At 46.0% G+C, this 17,253-nt stretch overlaps 2 protein-coding genes across 2 annotated transcripts in view; both read left to right on the top strand.

The window, feature by feature from the left end:
• LOC120047350 (protein MTSS 1-like) overlaps positions 1–7,649 on the top strand; it is a 58,981-nt gene extending 51,332 nt beyond the window's left edge. The window contains exon 10 of the mRNA XM_038992874.1: positions 4,103–7,649. Within this exon, the coding sequence (XP_038848802.1) occupies positions 4,103–4,740 (638 nt within the window). The 3' untranslated portion in view covers positions 4,741–7,649. The remainder of the gene's footprint in view (positions 1–4,102) is intronic.
• Positions 7,650–15,192: 7,543 nt separating this feature from the next.
• LOC120048890 (transmembrane protein 65-like) overlaps positions 15,193–17,253 on the top strand; it is an 81,310-nt gene continuing 79,249 nt past the window's right edge. The window contains exons 1-2 of the mRNA XM_038995197.1: positions 15,193–15,564; positions 15,792–16,109. Of these exons, the coding sequence (XP_038851125.1) occupies positions 15,827–16,109 (283 nt within the window). The 5' untranslated portion in view covers positions 15,193–15,564; positions 15,792–15,826. The remainder of the gene's footprint in view (positions 15,565–15,791; positions 16,110–17,253) is intronic.

Here is a 17,253-nt window from a genome sequence, read left to right as displayed (position 1 = left end):
GAGTTCCCCGACCCCCCTTTTGCTGCTATAACAGCCTCCACTCTTCTGGGAAGGCTTTCCACTAGATGTTGGAACATTACTGCGGGGACTTGCTTCCATTCAGCCACAAGAGCATTAGTGAGGTCGGGCACTGATGTTGGGCGATTAGGCCTGGCCCGCAGTTGGCGTTCCAATTAGTCCCAAAGGTGTTCGATGGGGTTGAGGTCAGGGCTCTGTGCAAGCCAGTCAAGTTCTTCCACACCGATCTCGACAAGCCATTTCTGTATGGACCTCGCTTTGTGCACGGGGGCATTGTCATGCTGAAACAGGAAAGGGCCTGCCCCAAACTGTTGCCACAATGTTTCAAGCACAGAATCGTCTTGAATGTCATTGTCTGCTGTAGTGTTAAGATTTCCCTTCACTGGAACTAAGGGGCCTAGCCTGAACCATGAAAAACAGCCCCAGAACATTATTCCTCCTCCACCAAACTTTACAGTTGGCATTATGCATTTGGGCAGGTAGCGTTCTCCTGGCATCTGCCAAACCCAGATTCGTCCGTCAGACTGCCAGAGAACGTGATTCCACTGCTCCAAAGTCCAATGGCGGTGAGCTTTACACCACTCCAGCCGACGCTTGGCATTGCGCATGGTGATCTTAGGCTTGTGTGCGGCTGCTCGGCCATGAAAACCCATTTCATGAAGCTCCCGACGAACAGTTCTTGTGCTGACGTTGCTTCCAGAGGCAGTTTGGAACTCGATAGGGAGTGTTGCAACTGAGGATAGACGATTTTTACGCGCTTCAGCACTCGGGGGGTCCCATTCTGTGAGGTTATGTGGCCTACCACTTCGCGACTGAGCCGTTGTTGCTCCTAGATGTTTCCACATCACAATAACAGCACTTACAGTTGACAGGGGCAGCTCTATCAGGGCAGAAATTTGACGAACTGACTTGTTGGAAAGGTGGCATCCTATGACGGTGCCACGTTGAAAGTCACTGAGCTCTTCAGTAAGGCCATTCTACTACCAATGTTTGTCTATGGACTGTGTGCTCGATTTTATACACCTATCAGCAAAGAATTTGTTCTTAACTGACTTGCCTAGTTAAATAAAGGTTAAATAAAATAAAAATATATGTAATGTAGATATGTAATATAGATATGTAATGTAGACATGTAATGTAGATATGTAATGTAGATATGTAATGTAGGGATGTAATGTAGATATGTAATATAGATATGTAATAATGGGATGTAATATAGATGTGTAATGTAGATATGTAATATAGATATGTAATATAGGGATGTAATGTAGATATGTAATATAGGGATGTAATGTAGATATGTAATATAGGGATGTAATATAGATATTTATACCATGGCATTGTTGAATACCTGTTTCTGATTGGCTTGAAGGGCATTCTAGAGGGCATTATTTCCCTATAAAGCACGGTATATTTGCACGGTAAAATTCCATGGCTATAGTTCATTCTTACATGTTCTATGTTTAAGCTGCTTTTAAAGCAAAAGTCGAATTGAAAAAAATATTGCCTTTTGTTGATATTCTATTTTCATAATGGCAAGCTAGGACTGATGGTTTGGTTAGCTAAACTAGCAAGTCTGTTTGTTTGGTTACCACGGCAACTGTTGTCGTTAACTTGCTAGCTACTTCGGTGGACGTTGAGCATATTTCTAGCGGCAAATGTGTTAAAAGTATAGCCATGGTATTAAAGGGATAATCAACTAGGGGCTCTATGCGTTCTATGGAAAATAATGCAACTCCGTCCCAGATAGCAAAAAAAGTACACCCGCTTGCTATTTGCAGTCACTACGGCCAGGGATATAAATACCTACCGCAAGCGGGAGAGCAGAGTTTACTGCTCAAGATGTGATTTGCATCTCTGGCGAGTAGCCTCCAATCAGAGGACAGCTATAAGCCCTAGGCAAGTTTCAAATGGGGTCTGCCACCTTCCAGCTAAGCACAGCCAGCCAGAGGCTGCAAACTGTTTTTGTTGTGGTCTATAAACCTTAACCTACATTGGTTAAATAAATGTATTTATTTGCCAATTTCAAAACAAAACCACACATGAGGACACAATGCATTAAAAATAATTGAGGATGACAGTTTATAGCCTACATTTCTTTCATTCGTTTTATACACTAGGCTATATTTTCGAGGCCATACCAACTGTTCCTAGCAACAGTTCCAGTCGCTTTGTTATTTTAACCTTTATTTAACTGGGCAAGTCAGGTAAACTTATTTACAATGACGGCCTACCGGGGAACAGTGTGTTAACTGCCTTGTTCAGGGGCAGAACGACAGAATTTTACCTTGTCAGCTCAGGGATTCAATCCAGTAACCTTTCGGTTACTGGTCCAACGCTCTAACCACTAGGCTACCTGCCTCCCCCTCTAACCACAAGGATACCTGCCTCCCCCCTCTAACCACTAGGCTACCTGCCTCCCCCCTCTAACCACTAGGCTACCTGCCTCCCCCCTCTAACCACTAGGCTACCTGCCGCTCCTTGTTAAAGAGATGCCACTCCCTATATCGCTTCACATACTGTTGGTCACTGTCATTAAGGGCGAAATTGTCTGTGGTCATCAAGCCAATTCTAGTCTATTGTATTGAGGCCATTAATACACAGCCTACATTCCAATGTAAATGTAATTTAGTGGCCTGTTTATTTCATTCACATCGAAGCCACAGTCAATGTTGCAACTTGCAATGTAAATTTCAATGAATAGCCTGCATTGCTAAACTTTAGGAATCCATAGCCATTTCATTGGGGGGGATGTTAGCCTTTTGAACTGTGACCACAGATAGTGGGGGGTAAACTGCAACTACCCCCTTTTCAGCCTCCTTTGCCAAGTAATGTTATCTGCATTAGCTATATATAGGCTGCTACAGTCTGATTTCTACTCTCCTACAACCTTACACACTACGTACAGTAGGTGGCGCCACCTCTTAAGTCCTCACAGAAGAAGCCGGAAGCCCAATGTCATCAACAGGAAGTTAGTAATCATCCTCCCTCCATCGTGGTGGTAGCTATAGAATCTGCAAGCTTGTGATGTTCTTTTTGTTTTTGCTAGTCCAAGATAAACATTTTATTTGATTTTTATATCCCTTTTTCTCCCTAATTTTGTTGTATCCAATTGGTAGTTACAGTCTTGTCCCATCGCTGCAACTCCCGTACGGACTCAGGAGAGGCGAAGGTCGAGAGTCGTGTGTCCTCCGAAACACGACCCAACCAAGCCGCACTGCTTCTTGACACACTGCTCGCTTAACCCGGGAAGCCAGCCGCACCAATGTGTCGGAGGAAACACCGTACACCTGGCGACCGTGTCAGCGTGCACTGCGCCCGGCCCGCCACAGGAGTCACTAGAGCGACTAGGACATCCCTGCCGGCTAACCTGGACGACACTGGGCCAATTGTGCGCCGCCCCATGGTTCTCCCGGTCGCAGCCGGCTGCAACAGAGCCTGGACTCGAACCAGGATTTCTAGTGGCACAGCTAGCACTGCGATGCAGAGCCGTAGACCACTGCCCCACTAGAGGGAGGCCCATAAAAGGAACATTTTAATGAAAGAAACATCTTAATCAATATTTTTAAGGTAGACTTATTGTGCCGTTTTGTTTTATTGTACTGTTTTGTTTTATTTTTGTTTTTGTCTTAATTAGTTTGGACCCCAGGAAGAGTAGCTTCTGTCTTGACAGGAACTAATGGGGATCCATAATAAACCCCAGGAAGAGTAGCTTCTGTCTTGACAGGAACTAATGGGGATCCATAATAAACCCCAGGAAGAGTAGCTTCTGTCTTGACAGGAACTAATGGGGATCCATAATAAACCCCAGGAAGAGTAGCTGCTGTCTTGACAGGAACTAATGGGGATCCATAATAAACCCCAGGAAGAGTAGCTGCTGCCTTGACAGGAACTAATGGGGATCCATAATAAACCCCAGGAAGAGTAGCTGCTGCCTTGACAGGAACTAATGGGGATCCATAATAAACCCCAGGAAGAGTAGCTGCTGTCTTGACAGGAACTAATGGGGATTCATAATAAATAAATAAAATAAAAATAATAAAAAATGTCCTAACATGTCTCTCTCCCTCTCTGTTTATTCCAGTGTCAGACTACGACTATTTCTCCATGGGAGGGGACCAGGAGGTTGACCAGCAGGAGTTTGACAAGTCATCCACCATCCCCCGTAACAGTGACATCAGCCAGTCCTACCGTAGGATGTTCCAGTCCAAGAGACCAGCCTCCACCGCCGGCCTACCTTCTACGGCTGGCTCCGTCATCATGACCCCTGGGGTCGCCACCATCCGCCGCACGCCCTCCACCAAGCCCTCAGCCCGCCGCGGGACCACCGGCCCCATCCCCATCCGGACCCCCGTGATCCCAGTCAAGATCCCCACCGTGCCTGGACTAGTTGGGGGAGGATTCCCTGGGGGACTGGGGCTTCCTGGAGGACCAGGAGTAGGGGCAGAGGAACCAGAGGAGGCCCAGAGCCCTGAGTCTCCAGCCCAGGGAGAGGAGGGGGAGCTGGGTGTACTTCCCCTGGCGTTCTGGAGTGGTCAAGCAACCACCAACCCTCCCCTGGCCCCTCACCAGCCTGGGGTCCAGTGTCAAGGCGAGGGGGGGTCCCTGGAGGATGGGGAGGTTATGGATGGTCAGGGGAGAAACATGCTGCTGGTTATCCAGAGAGGGGTCAAGCTGAAGAGGACCAATACCAACGATCGCTCAGCACCGCGCATCGTATAAGAGGAGAGCCACCGTGGCACCATGCAGCATCAGAGGAGGGTATCCTGCCTAGCTGTACCTAGCTAGCCTACCGCCTGCCCACTGACAGACAGGACAGAACTCATGTCCACTGCGCTAAGGGGGGTCTCCTGTATACTACTTACCGTCCAGCTGCCTCACTGACAGACAGGAGAGAACTCATGTCCACTGCGCTAAGGGGGGTCTCCTGTATACTACTTACCGTCCGGCTGCCTCACTGACAGACAGGACAGGACAGAACTCATGTCCACTGCGCTAAGGGCGGTCTCCTGTATACTACTTACCGTCCAGCTGCCTCACTGACAGACAGGACAGAACAGAACTCATGTCCACTGCGCTAAGGGGGGTCTCCTGTATACTACTTACCGTCCAGCTGCCTCGCTGACAGACAGGACAGAACTCATGTCCATTCCAAGTGATGCTGTGTGTGGTGACAGACAGGACAGAACTCATGTCCATTCCAAGTGATGCTGTGTGTGGTGACAGACAGGACAGAACTCATGTCCATTCCAAGTGATGCTGTGTGTGGTGACAGACAGAGCTCTGCTCGTCTTCTCAGACGGTGCAGAAGGTGGTCTCTTGTTGGACAGACAGTGGAGCAGCACAGAGTTGTGTTAATTATGTTATCTTTTAGTTCTGAATATGTAAATAATTATGCATGGTATTTTCTCTTTGTTGCTTCCTGGGGCCCTGTTCTGTTGACTCTAGTCCTCCCACCCCCATTCCTCCCCTCCTCAGTTCTGTTGACTCTAGTCCTCCCACCCCCATTCCTCCCCTCCTCAGTTCTGTTGACTCTAGTCCTCCCACCCCCATTCCTCCCCACCTCAGTTCTGTTGACTCTAGTCCTCCCACCCCCATTCCTCCCCTCCTCAGTTCTGTTGACTCTAGTCCTCCCACCTCCATTCCTCCCCTCCTCAGTTCTGTTGACTCTAGTCCTCCCACCCCCATTCCTCCCCACCTCAGTTCTGTTGACTCTTGTCCTCCCACCCCCATTCCTCCCCTCCTCAGTTCTGTTGACTCTAGTCCTCCCACCCCCATTCCTCCCCTCCTCAGTTCTGTTGACTCTAGTCCTCCCACCCCCATTCCTCTCCACCTCAGTTCTGTTGACTCTAGTCCCCCCCCCCCATTCCTCCCCTCCTCAGTTCTGTTGACTCTAGTCCTCCCACCTCCATTCCTCCCTCCTCAGTTCTGTTGACTCTAGTCCTCCCACCCCCATTCCTCTCCACCTCAGTTCTGTTGACTCTAGTCCTCCCACCCCCATTCCTCCCCTCCTCAGTTCTGTTGACTCTAGTCCTCCCCCCCCATTCCTCCCCTCCTCAGTTCTGTTGACTCTAGTCCTCCCACCTCCATTCCTCCCTCCTCAGTTCTGTTGACTCTAGTCCTCCCACCCCATTCCTCCCCTCCTCAGTTCTGTTGACTCTAGTCCTCCCACCCCCATTCCTCCCCTCCTCAGTTCTGTTGACTCTAGTCCTCCCACCTCCATTCCTCCCCTCCTCAGTTCTGTTGACTCTAGTCCTCCCACCCCCATTCCTCCCCACCTCAGTTCTGTTGACTCTAGTCCTCCCACCCCCATTCCTCCCTCCTCAGTTCTGTTGACTCTAGTCCTCCCACCTCCATTCCTCCCCTCCTCAGTTCTGTTGACTCTAGTCCTCCCACCTCCATACCTCCCCTCCTCAGTTCTGTTGACTCTAGTCCTCCCACCTCCATTCCTCCCCTCCTCAGTTCTGTTGACTCTAGTCCTCCCACCTCCATACCTCCCCTCCTCAGTTCTGTTGACTCTAGTCCTCCCACCTCCATTCCTCCCTCCTCAGTTCTGTTGACTCTAGTCCTCCCACCCCCATTCCTCTCCACCTCAGTTCTGTTGACTCTAGTCCTCCCACCCCCATTCCTCCCCTCCTCAGTTCTGTTGACTCTAGTCCTCCCACCCCATTCCTCCCCTCCTCAGTTCTGTTGACTCTAGTCCTCCCACCTCCATTCCTCCCTCCTCAGTTCTGTTGACTCTAGTCCTCCCACCCCATTCCTCCCCACCTCAGTTCTGTTGACTCTAGTCCTCCCACCCCCATTCCTCCCCTCCTCAGTTCTGTTGACTCTAGTCCTCCCACCCCCATTCCTCCCTCCTCAGTTCTGTTGACTCTAGTCCTCCCACCTCCATTCCTCCCCTCCTCAGTTCTGTTGACTCTAGTCCTCCCACCTCCATACCTCCCCTCCTCAGTTCTGTTGACTCTAGTCCTCCCACCTCCATTCCTCCCCTCCTCAGTTCTGTTGACTCTAGTCCTCCCACCCCCATTCCTCCCCTCCTCAGTTCTGTTGACTCTAGTCCTCCCACCTCCATACCTCCCCTCCTCAGTTCTGTTGACTCTAGTCCTCCCACCTCCATTCCTCCCCTCCTCAGTTCTGTTGACTAGTCCTCTCACCCCCATTCCTCCCCTCCTCAGTTCCAAGGTGCCAAATGATTTGAAGCTATTGAAAGGACTGTTTTAGATTTATTGTGAAGATTGTGTCATCTTAGTGACACAACTATCAGGGGCACCAAGCTGTTTGGTATGTAAACCGATTTCATGTTTCATATTTTCAGATCTACAATCCACAGCAGCTGTTGTAGTCGGGTTTATGTTATGCTCAGTATTTCAACTGTTTCTAATAGCATGTGTTTTGCCAGTTAATCAATAATCTCTTGGTAACAACTTACTTTTTACATTACGCTGTACATTTCACCGTTTCAAAATATGTGTCATGATGGAACTGATAAAACTGTCATTATTCACCAATACAGACAATAACACTATGTATAAGAAAGGGACAGTCCCTTCATTATGGGGAGCGTGAAAGGTGTACACGGTTTAAATGGTTTTGACTAGAAGAGAAATAAAGGTTTGCGTTTGATTATGTCATGTTATTATTATAATTGTATTATTATTAGGTTTGTGATTTTGTGTTTTCTGTCCTTGACGGTACTGGTCAGAGACGCGTGATTAAAGCCTCTGTAAAAGTTACACTGCTTATTCCTCCGACCACGAAGAAGAAGGCATAGGTATCTTACAATAGGCTCGTAGTGTAAAGCATTTAATATCACGTATACATCCAGTGTACTCCCTCGTGATAATTCATTGTAAATCAACAACTTTTAAATCCCTGCTTGAATTGGATTTCGGTTGAAGCGCTGAGCCGTAGCAGCAGATGGAGACCTAGGGTGTATCCCGAATAGCATCCCCTTCCCCATATAGTGCACTAGAGAAATCAATATGTAATCAAGTGTAAATACCGTATTGACGAGACAGAGCAGACCAGGAACACATTTCTATTCATTTATTCCCTCTTCAGCTTTTTATTTCTCTATTTGTGTACTCGCTGTACTCAGAACAGACCCGGTTCTGTCTCTGTACTCAGAACAGACCCGGTTCTGTCGCTGTACTCAGAACAGACCCGGTTCTGTCTCTGTACTCAGAACAGACCCGGTTCTGTCTCTGTACTCAGAACAGATCCGGTTCTGTCGCTGTACTCAGAACAGACCCGGTTCTGTCGCTGTACTCAGAACAGATCCGGTTCTGTCGCTGTACTCAGAACAGACCCGGTTCTGTCGCTGTACTCAGAACAGACCCGGTTCTGTCGCTGTACTCAGAACAGACCCGGTTCTGTCGCTGTACTCAGAACAGACCCGGTTCTGTCGCTGTACTCAGAACAGATCCGGTTCTGTCGCTGTACTCAGAACAGACCCGTTTCTGTCGCTGTACTCAGAACAGACCCGTTTCTGTCGCTGTACTCAGAACAGACCCGTTTCTGTCGCTGTACTCAGAACAGACCCGGTTCTGTCGCTGTACTCAGAACAGACCCGGTTCTGTCGCTGTACTCAGAACAGACCTGGTTCTGTCGCTGTACTCAGAACAGATCTGGTTTCTCTGTTCCACTACTATACTGGTTTCTCTGTTTCACTACAATATTGGTTTCTCTGTTCCACTACTATACTGGTTTCTCTGTTCCACTACTATACTGGTTTCTCTGTTCCACTACTATACTGGTTTCTCTGTTCCACTACTATACTGGTTTCTCTGTTCCACTACTATACTGGTTTCTCTGTTCCACTACTATACTGGTTTCTCTGTTCCACTACTATACTGGTTTCTCTGTTCCAATACTATACTGGTTTCTCTGTTCCACTACTATACTGGTTTCTCTGTTCCACTGCTATACTGGTTTCTCTGTTCCACTGCTATACTGGTTTCTCTGTTCCACTACTATACTGGTTTCTCTGTTCCACTACTATACTGGTTTCTCTGTTCCACCACTATACTGGTTTCTCTGTTCCACTACTATACTGGTTTCTCTATTCCACTACTATACTGGTTTCTCTGTTCCACTACTATATTGGTTTCTCTGTTCCACTACTATACTGGTTTCTCTGTTCCACTACTATACTGGTTTCTCTGTTCCACTACTATACTGGTTTCTCTGTTCCACTACTATACTGGTTTCTCTGTTCCACTACTATACTGGTTTCTCTGTTCCACTACTATACTGGTTTCTCTGTTCCACTACTATACTGGTTTCTCTGTTCCAATACTATACTGGTTTCTCTGTTCCAATACTATACTGGTTTCTCTGTTCCAATACTATACTGGTTTCTCTGTTCCAATACTATACTGGTTTCTCTGTTCCACTACTATACCGGTTTCTCTGTTCCACTACTATACCGGTTTCTCTGTTCCACTACTATACCGGTTTCTCTGTTCCACTACTATACCGGTTTCTCTGTTCCACTACTATACTGGTTTCTCTGTTCCAATACTATACTGGTTTCTCTGTTCCACTACTATACCGGTTTCTCTGTTCCACTACTATACTGGTTTCTCTGTTCCACTACTATACTGGTTTCTCTGTTCCAATACTATACTGGTTTCTCTGTTCCACTACTATACTGGTTTCTCTGTTCCACTACTATACTGGTTTCTCTGTTCCACTACTATACTGGTTTCTCTGTTCCACTACTATACCGGTTTCTCTGTTCCACTACTATACTGGTTTCTCTGTTCCACTACTATACTGGTTTCTCTGTTCCACTACTATACTGGTTTCTCTGTTCCACTACTATACTGGTTTCTCTGTTCCAATACTATACTGGTTTCTCTGTTCCACTACTATACTGGTTTCTCTGTTCCACTACTATACTGGTTTCTCTGTTCCAATACTATACTGGTTTCTCTGTTCCACTACTATACTGGTTTCTCTGTTCCACTACTATACCGGTTTCTCTGTTCCACTACTATACTGGTTTCTCTGTTCCACTACTATACTGGTTTCTCTGTTCCAATACTATACTGGTTTCTCTGTTCCACTACTATACTGGTTTCTCTGTTCCACTACTATACTGGTTTCTCTGTTCCAATACTATACTGGTTTCTCTGTTCCACTACTATACTGGTTTCTCTGTTCCAATACTATACTGGTTTCTCTGTTCCACTACTATACTGGTTTCTCTGTTCCAATACTCTACTGGTTTCTCTGTTCCACTACTCTACTGGTTTCTCTGTTCCACTACTATACTGGTTTCTCTGTTCCACTACTATACTGGTTTCTCTGTTCCACTACTATACTGGTTTCTCTGTTCCACTACTATACTGGTTTCTCTGTTCCACTACTATACTGGTTTCTCTGTTCCACTACTATACTGGTTTCTCTGTTCCACTACTATACCGGTTTCTCTGTTCCACTACTATACTGGTTTCTCTGTTCCACTACTATACCGGTTTCTCTGTTCCAATACTATACCGGTTTCTCTGTTCCACTACTCTACTGGTTTCACCTTCAGGACTTCTCTTCTCTATCTACATCTATAGATGTAAGCTCTTTGCTTGTTTTTCAAAGAACCAAACAGCCTCATATGTAATTGAATACCTCCAGAACACGGACAAACTGTTCATCATTACTGTATAGATCAGACAATGTCAAACTAGCAGACCAGTTGAGTTGTAGTGTAATGGCCGCTTCAGATTACTGGGACACAGATTACTGGGACACCGATTACTGGGACACAAATTACTGGGACACAAAGTAGTGGAACAGAGAACACGGACAAACTGTTCATCATTACTGTATAGATCAGACAATGTCAAACTAGCAGACCAGTTGAGTTGTAGTGTAATGGCCGCTTCAGATTACTGGGACACAGATTACTGGGACACCGATTACTGGGACACAGATTACTGGGACACAAATTACTGGGACACAGATTACTGGGACACAGATTACTGGGACACAAATTACTGGGACACAGATTACTGGGACACAGATTACTGGGACACAAATTACTGGGACACAAATTACTGGGACACAGATTACTGGGACACAGATTATTGGGACACAGATTATTAGGACACAGATTACTGGGACACCGATTACTGGGACACCGATTACTGGGACACAGATTACTGGAACACAGATTACTGGAACACAGATTACTGGAACACAGATTATTGGGACACAGATTACTGGGACACAAATTACTGGGACACCGATTACTGGGACACCGATTACTGGAACACAGATTACTGGGACACAGATTACTGGGACACAGATTACTGGGACACAAATTACTGGGACACAAATTACTGGGACACAAATTACTGGGACACAGATTACTGGGACACAGATTACTGGGACACAGATTATTGGGACACAGATTATTGGGACACCGATTATTGGGACACCGATTACTGGGACACAGATTACTGGGACACAAATTACTGTTACACAGATTACTGGGACACAAATTACTGGGACACAGATTACTGGGACACAAATTACTGGGACACAGATTACTGGGACACCGATTACTGGGACACAAATTACTGGGACACAGATTATTGGGACACAAATTACTGGGACACAAATTATTGGGACACAGATTACTGGAACACAGATTACTAGGACACCGATTACTGTGACACCGATTACTGGAACACAGATTACTGGGCCACAGATTACTGGAACACAGATTACTGGGACACAGATTACTGGGACACAAATTACTGGGACACAGATTACTGGGACACAGATTATTGGGACACAGATTACTGGGACACAACCAACAACATGATCATTCTGTAAAGAGGCTTGAGGACTGGTGTTTATGTTGTATTGAACCTGATGGGAACAATCTGAACAGCAGGGTTGGGGGTCAATGCCATTTCAATTCAGTCCATTCAGGAAGTAAAGGAGTCGACCCTGACCAGCTGACCAGGGTCATCTGTTTGAGAAGTCGAGGTCCTCGTGCTACAAATGGGAAATTAAAAACCTTAAGCGTTTTAAATATATTTAAATCAGGTTCTGTTGCATTCAAATGACTGTTCATTTAAACCTTTAGTTCTTTATGCTGATACAAGATGGAACATTGTTTGCAGAAAATCTAGTGAACAAGAATTTTCCCGTTGGTGTCTGTTGACTGTCATTGTTTTGCTCGTGTTTGGTTTCTACCCGTCTCTCCCTCATCTGAAGCCTGTATTCATAGGGTGCATCCCAAATGGCTCCCTAGTCAATACAGTGCACTACTATGGGCCCTGGCCAAAAGTACTACACTATATTAGGAATAGGGTGTCATTTGGGACATAGACAATGTCTCACTAAGAGATCTCCGTGCTTCTACAGCTGCATTGCTTGCTGTTGGGGCTTTTTAGGCTGTGTGTCTGTACAGCACTGTGAGATATCAGCTGATGTAAGAAGGGCTATATAAATACATTTGATTTGATTTGATTCTAAAATGGTGAACTGTTCTCCCATCCCATCTAGCAGATGCGTTCTGCATATAATGCTATCGTTCTGGGTGGCATCCCTATCAGGGTGCCTGTTGGGATGTAAACATTCTCCTGGTCATTGTGTCCCCACATCATTGTGGGGATAGTGTACGTTGTGTAGAAACCTTTAGTTGTAATGGTGCTGTACTTTATTTCAATGGACAGACATATTGTTTGTCTTTTCTAGATATTTAAATTCAAAGCATATCTTGGTATTTTTTAAAGTTGCCAAATGTTATGTGTAAGATGATGATTATTCTAATAGTTTACGTATAATTTAATGTTTTGCTATACGGTTAAAAGCAGATGGTCACATTATTACTAAAACCTTGTTTTCTAATGATTTGGTAGCGTAGAGTTGGGGGTCAATTCCATTTCGATTCAAGTCATTTCAGAGAGTAAACCAAATTCCAATTCCAAATTGAAATGGAAGAGAATTGGAATTGTCCCTTCCTGAATTGACTGGAATTGAAATGGAATTGACCCCCACCCTGTTTCGTAGTTAGTTAGTACTGAGAGTTGACCTCTATGTTTCCCTGTTATGTTCAGCAGTTCTACTGGCTATGATGACGTCTGTTTCTGGAACGTTTTTTAAATTCTGTGTAATTAATGAATGCTTCAGCACATATTAAATGTCAAATACTATTTGAATCTGTGTGGTGACTGACTGTGTGATTCACTTACACTAAGTGTACAAAACATTAGGAACACCTTCCTAATATTGAGTAGCACCCCCATTTGCCCTCAGAACGGCCTAAATTCTTCGGGGCATGGACTCTACAAGGTGTCAGAAGCGTTCCACAGGGATGCTGGCCCATCTTGACTGCAGTGCTTCCCACAGTTCTTGATTCACACAGGAAACTGTTGAGCGTGAAAAACCCAGCAACGTTGCAGTTCTTGACACAAACCGGTGCGCCTGTCACCTACTACCATACACCGTTCAAAGGCTCTTAAATCTTTTGTCTTGCCCATTCACCCTCTGAATGACACACATACACAATCCATGTCTCAATTGTCTCAAGGCTTAAAAATCATTATTTAACCTGTCTCCTCCCCTTCATCTACACTGATTGCAGTGGATTTAACAAGTGACATCAATAAGGGATCATAGCTTTCACCTGGATTCACCCGGTCAGTCTGTCATGGAAAGAGCAGGTGTTCCTAATTTTTTGTATACTCAGTGTATAAACCATGTGTTTGATGTATTTGATACCGTTCCACTAACTCCGCTCCAGCCATTACCACGAGCCCCGTCCTCCCCAATTAAGGTTCCACCAACCTCCTGGGCCGTCTTTCCTTCCCTCAACCAGCCCTTGTCCGGGTGACATTGCTCTTGATATCCACTAGGGGTCAGTCTTGTCAAGGTTTTCATTCATGGTCTACAGCACTAGTAGGACTATAATAGTAGCAGATAGAGTGAATGAAGCATACTATTTACAGGATGGACCTGCCTTTTGTCAGGAGAATAAAGGAACACACACAGCAGGCTCTTCTAGGCTCTGCATCGAGTTAGTGACGACATCAGTCTCACAGAACTTCTCCTGTAAGAGCAATGACTGTCCCTGTACTAGTGACTGACTGTCCTTGTACTAGTGACTGACTGTCCCTGTACTACTGACTGACTGTCCCTGTACTAGTGACTGACTGTCCCTGTACTAGTGACTGACTGTCCCTGTACTAGTGACTGACTGTCCCTGTACTAGTGACTGACTGTCCCTGTACTACTGACTGACTGTCTCTGTACTACTGACTGACTGTCCCTGTACTAGTGACTGACTGTCCCTGTACTAGTGACTGACTGTCCCTGTACTACTGACTGACTGTCTCTGTACTACTGACTGACTGTCCCTGTACTAGTGACTGACTGTCTCTGTACTAGTGACTGACTGTCCCTGTACTAGTGACTGACTGTCCCTGTACTAGTAGTCTACTTTCTGATGTCGTAGTAACGTAGTAATTCCACACCAAGTCCAAGAAAGGGATGTTTAGTTTTTAGGGCTGTCTCTGTGATGAGGGGTTTGTTAGTTTCAGTTGTGACTGTGGCCAGGATACAGAGATTGGATGGAGATATGGAGAGCTATATGATGACTTTGGTCACTGTCTGTGGAATGATGAGCCAGATTGCAATTTGAAGACAACTGGGAACTCGGTAAAAAAGCAGGTCAAATCATGACGTCAGTGATCTTCAGGTTGGAAAGTCGAAGCTCTTGAAAGATGCCCGAATTTCCGACTGAGTTGACCATTCAAAACGATTTTAGCCTGTCGGAGCTCGTTTTTTTTCGAGTTTCCAGTTGTCTTGAACGCACTGAATTCGGGAGTCGGAGATTTCGGAGTTCCCAGTTGTTATGAGGCAATAGATTGCGGAGAGGCCACCGGTCGGAATAAAATACGTTTCCCATAATCGGAATAAAATACGTTTCCCATAATGCGGCAGCAGAAATGTAGTTTTTCTATAGCCCTAGTGCTCATCTGGGAAATGTAGTCACTAAAAATAGCATGTAGAACGTTCTGTAATGGCATTACATATGGAATGAAAAATACATTTCCCATGTTGTCATACATGTACTATGCTCAGATGTCCTATACAGTCGTCCTTAGGATGTCTATCGATACCTGCCGCAAATAGGCCTACAGTAGGCTATTGGTCTACTGGTACCTTCGCACTCACTGTATGAGCTATACAAAAACGTAACGCAAATGCCGTCATAGCTACGTATAGTCAAGCTATTCCATTGGAAAATATTTTTAGCCTCGAGAGAAGGGCGCACATCACGGGGAAGAGAGGCAGCCCATCCGACCGCAGACTGGAAAGGAGCCTAGGCGATGTTGTGGATACGAAGATGAGGTGGAATGTTTATTTTTGACTCGCCGATTTTGCCACGAATGTGTTTTGTTGGCGAATTGTTTTCATGATCTATGAAATTGTAATCGAAGGACATATGGTTCGGAGCTGCGTTTTACACCCGAAAGAGATCTGATTTTTTTGACAGGACAGGCCGGCAGAGCATCCGCTGATCGACAGGTCGGTGTTGTCATAAGTTGCACTTTGACAGCCCGATCTGAGTCTGGGTCTACTTTGTTATTTATTGCCTATGAATAGGCTTAGCCATTCCACAGTAGCCTACTGCTGTCAAAAGAATTCATTGCATTCATACGTGAAACAGTCGAGGATGTTGTATCGTAAGTAGCCTAGCCTACTGTATTTTGCTTTACGCTTCAGTAAGCGTTAAAATTGTATTTATTTTCTAGGTTGTCGACGCCTCCACTTCCCTTTTATCTCCACCATGATGCCCAGTTTGCAGCGAGTCCTGCGGCCCGCCCTCATTCTGAGGTCGGGGAACATTTTGGGAAGAGTCCGCGGGTCAAACCTAGCTCCGCTACGCCAGCCTGTACCGATGCTGCCCAGCCAGCAGCGCTGCGACTTGGGCACACACCCTCACAAGGACCCGATGGAGCCCTTGAACTCGCCGCAAGGAGCCAAGGATTTTATTTATAGTCTTCACCCCACCGAACGCACAACCCTGCTTAGAGAACTGCACCGGTTTGAGTCGATAGCAATAGCTCAAGGTAAGAATAAGAACAGTAGCCTACTGGAAAATGTGTGTCACTTCCCCGAGTTGCACGGAGAGTTCATTATAGTGTCACTCTGGTCCTTTACCGCTAGTCCCACCCTAGGCTAAACTGCTTGGTCCAGAAACCAAATAATGACAAAATACGTATCGTTTCAAATGTGTAGGTGTAAAAATAAATGTTTCTAGACCTATTACATTGTACTATAGGTCCATTACAGAACACTTACTCTCATAAGAGTAAAACAGTACGTCATTTCTCTATTGATATCAATACATTCTGCCCTCAAACTGTGAGATTTCTGGATCTGTAAAAGTAGGTGGGGATAGAATGCTTATGCCCGTGTTGTAAGAGCAGTATTGTAATGTGTGTGTGTGTGTGTGTGTGTGTGTGTGTGTGTGTGTGTGTGTGTGTGTGTGTGTGTGTGTGTGTGTGTGTGTGTGTGAGAGTGTGTGTGTGTGTGAGAGTGTGTGAGAGTGTGTGTGTGTGTGTGTGAGAGTGTGTGAGAGTGTGTGAGAGAGTATGTGTGTGAGAGTGTGTGTGTGTGTGTGTGTGTGTGTGTGTGTGTGTGTGTGTGTGTGTGTGTGTGTGTGTGTGTGTGTGTGTGTGTGTGTGTGTGTGTGCTAGTGTGTGCTAGTGTGAGAGATGGAGAGAGAGGAATAGAGAGAGAGAGAGGGGAGAGAAGAAGAGAGACAGGGAGAGAGGGGAGAGAAAGAGAAAGAGAAAAACACAGGGAGAGAGGAATAGAGAGAGAGCAAGGGGATTGAATGAGAGACACAGGGGGAGAGAGAGAGAGACATGGAGAGAGAGAGAGAGGGGAGAGAAAGAGAGAGACAGGGAGCGAGGGAGAGGGGGGGGAGATAGATACAGAGAGAGAGAGAGGGCGGGGGGGGGGATAGAGCGAGCCAAAGTGCTAGAGAGCATCATGTTGCAGATGATGTCTGTAATGATCCAGTGGTGTTGAGGCTGTTGAAGCACACTTCTCCTGCTCTCTCTGTTATCCATAGGGAGCAGATGTCTCCTGGGTCACATAGGGCTGAGTGGGATGCTTCAGACTGTTATCCATAGGGAGCAGATGTCTCCTGGGTCACATAGGGCTGAGTGGGATGCTTCAGACTGTTATCCATAGGGAGCAGATGTC

The sequence above is a fragment of the Salvelinus namaycush genome, chromosome 5, assembly GCF_016432855.1.
Source record: "Salvelinus namaycush isolate Seneca chromosome 5, SaNama_1.0, whole genome shotgun sequence".
Taxonomy (NCBI): Eukaryota; Metazoa; Chordata; class Actinopteri; order Salmoniformes; family Salmonidae; genus Salvelinus; species Salvelinus namaycush.
This window is presented reverse-complemented; position numbering and strand designations above follow the sequence as displayed.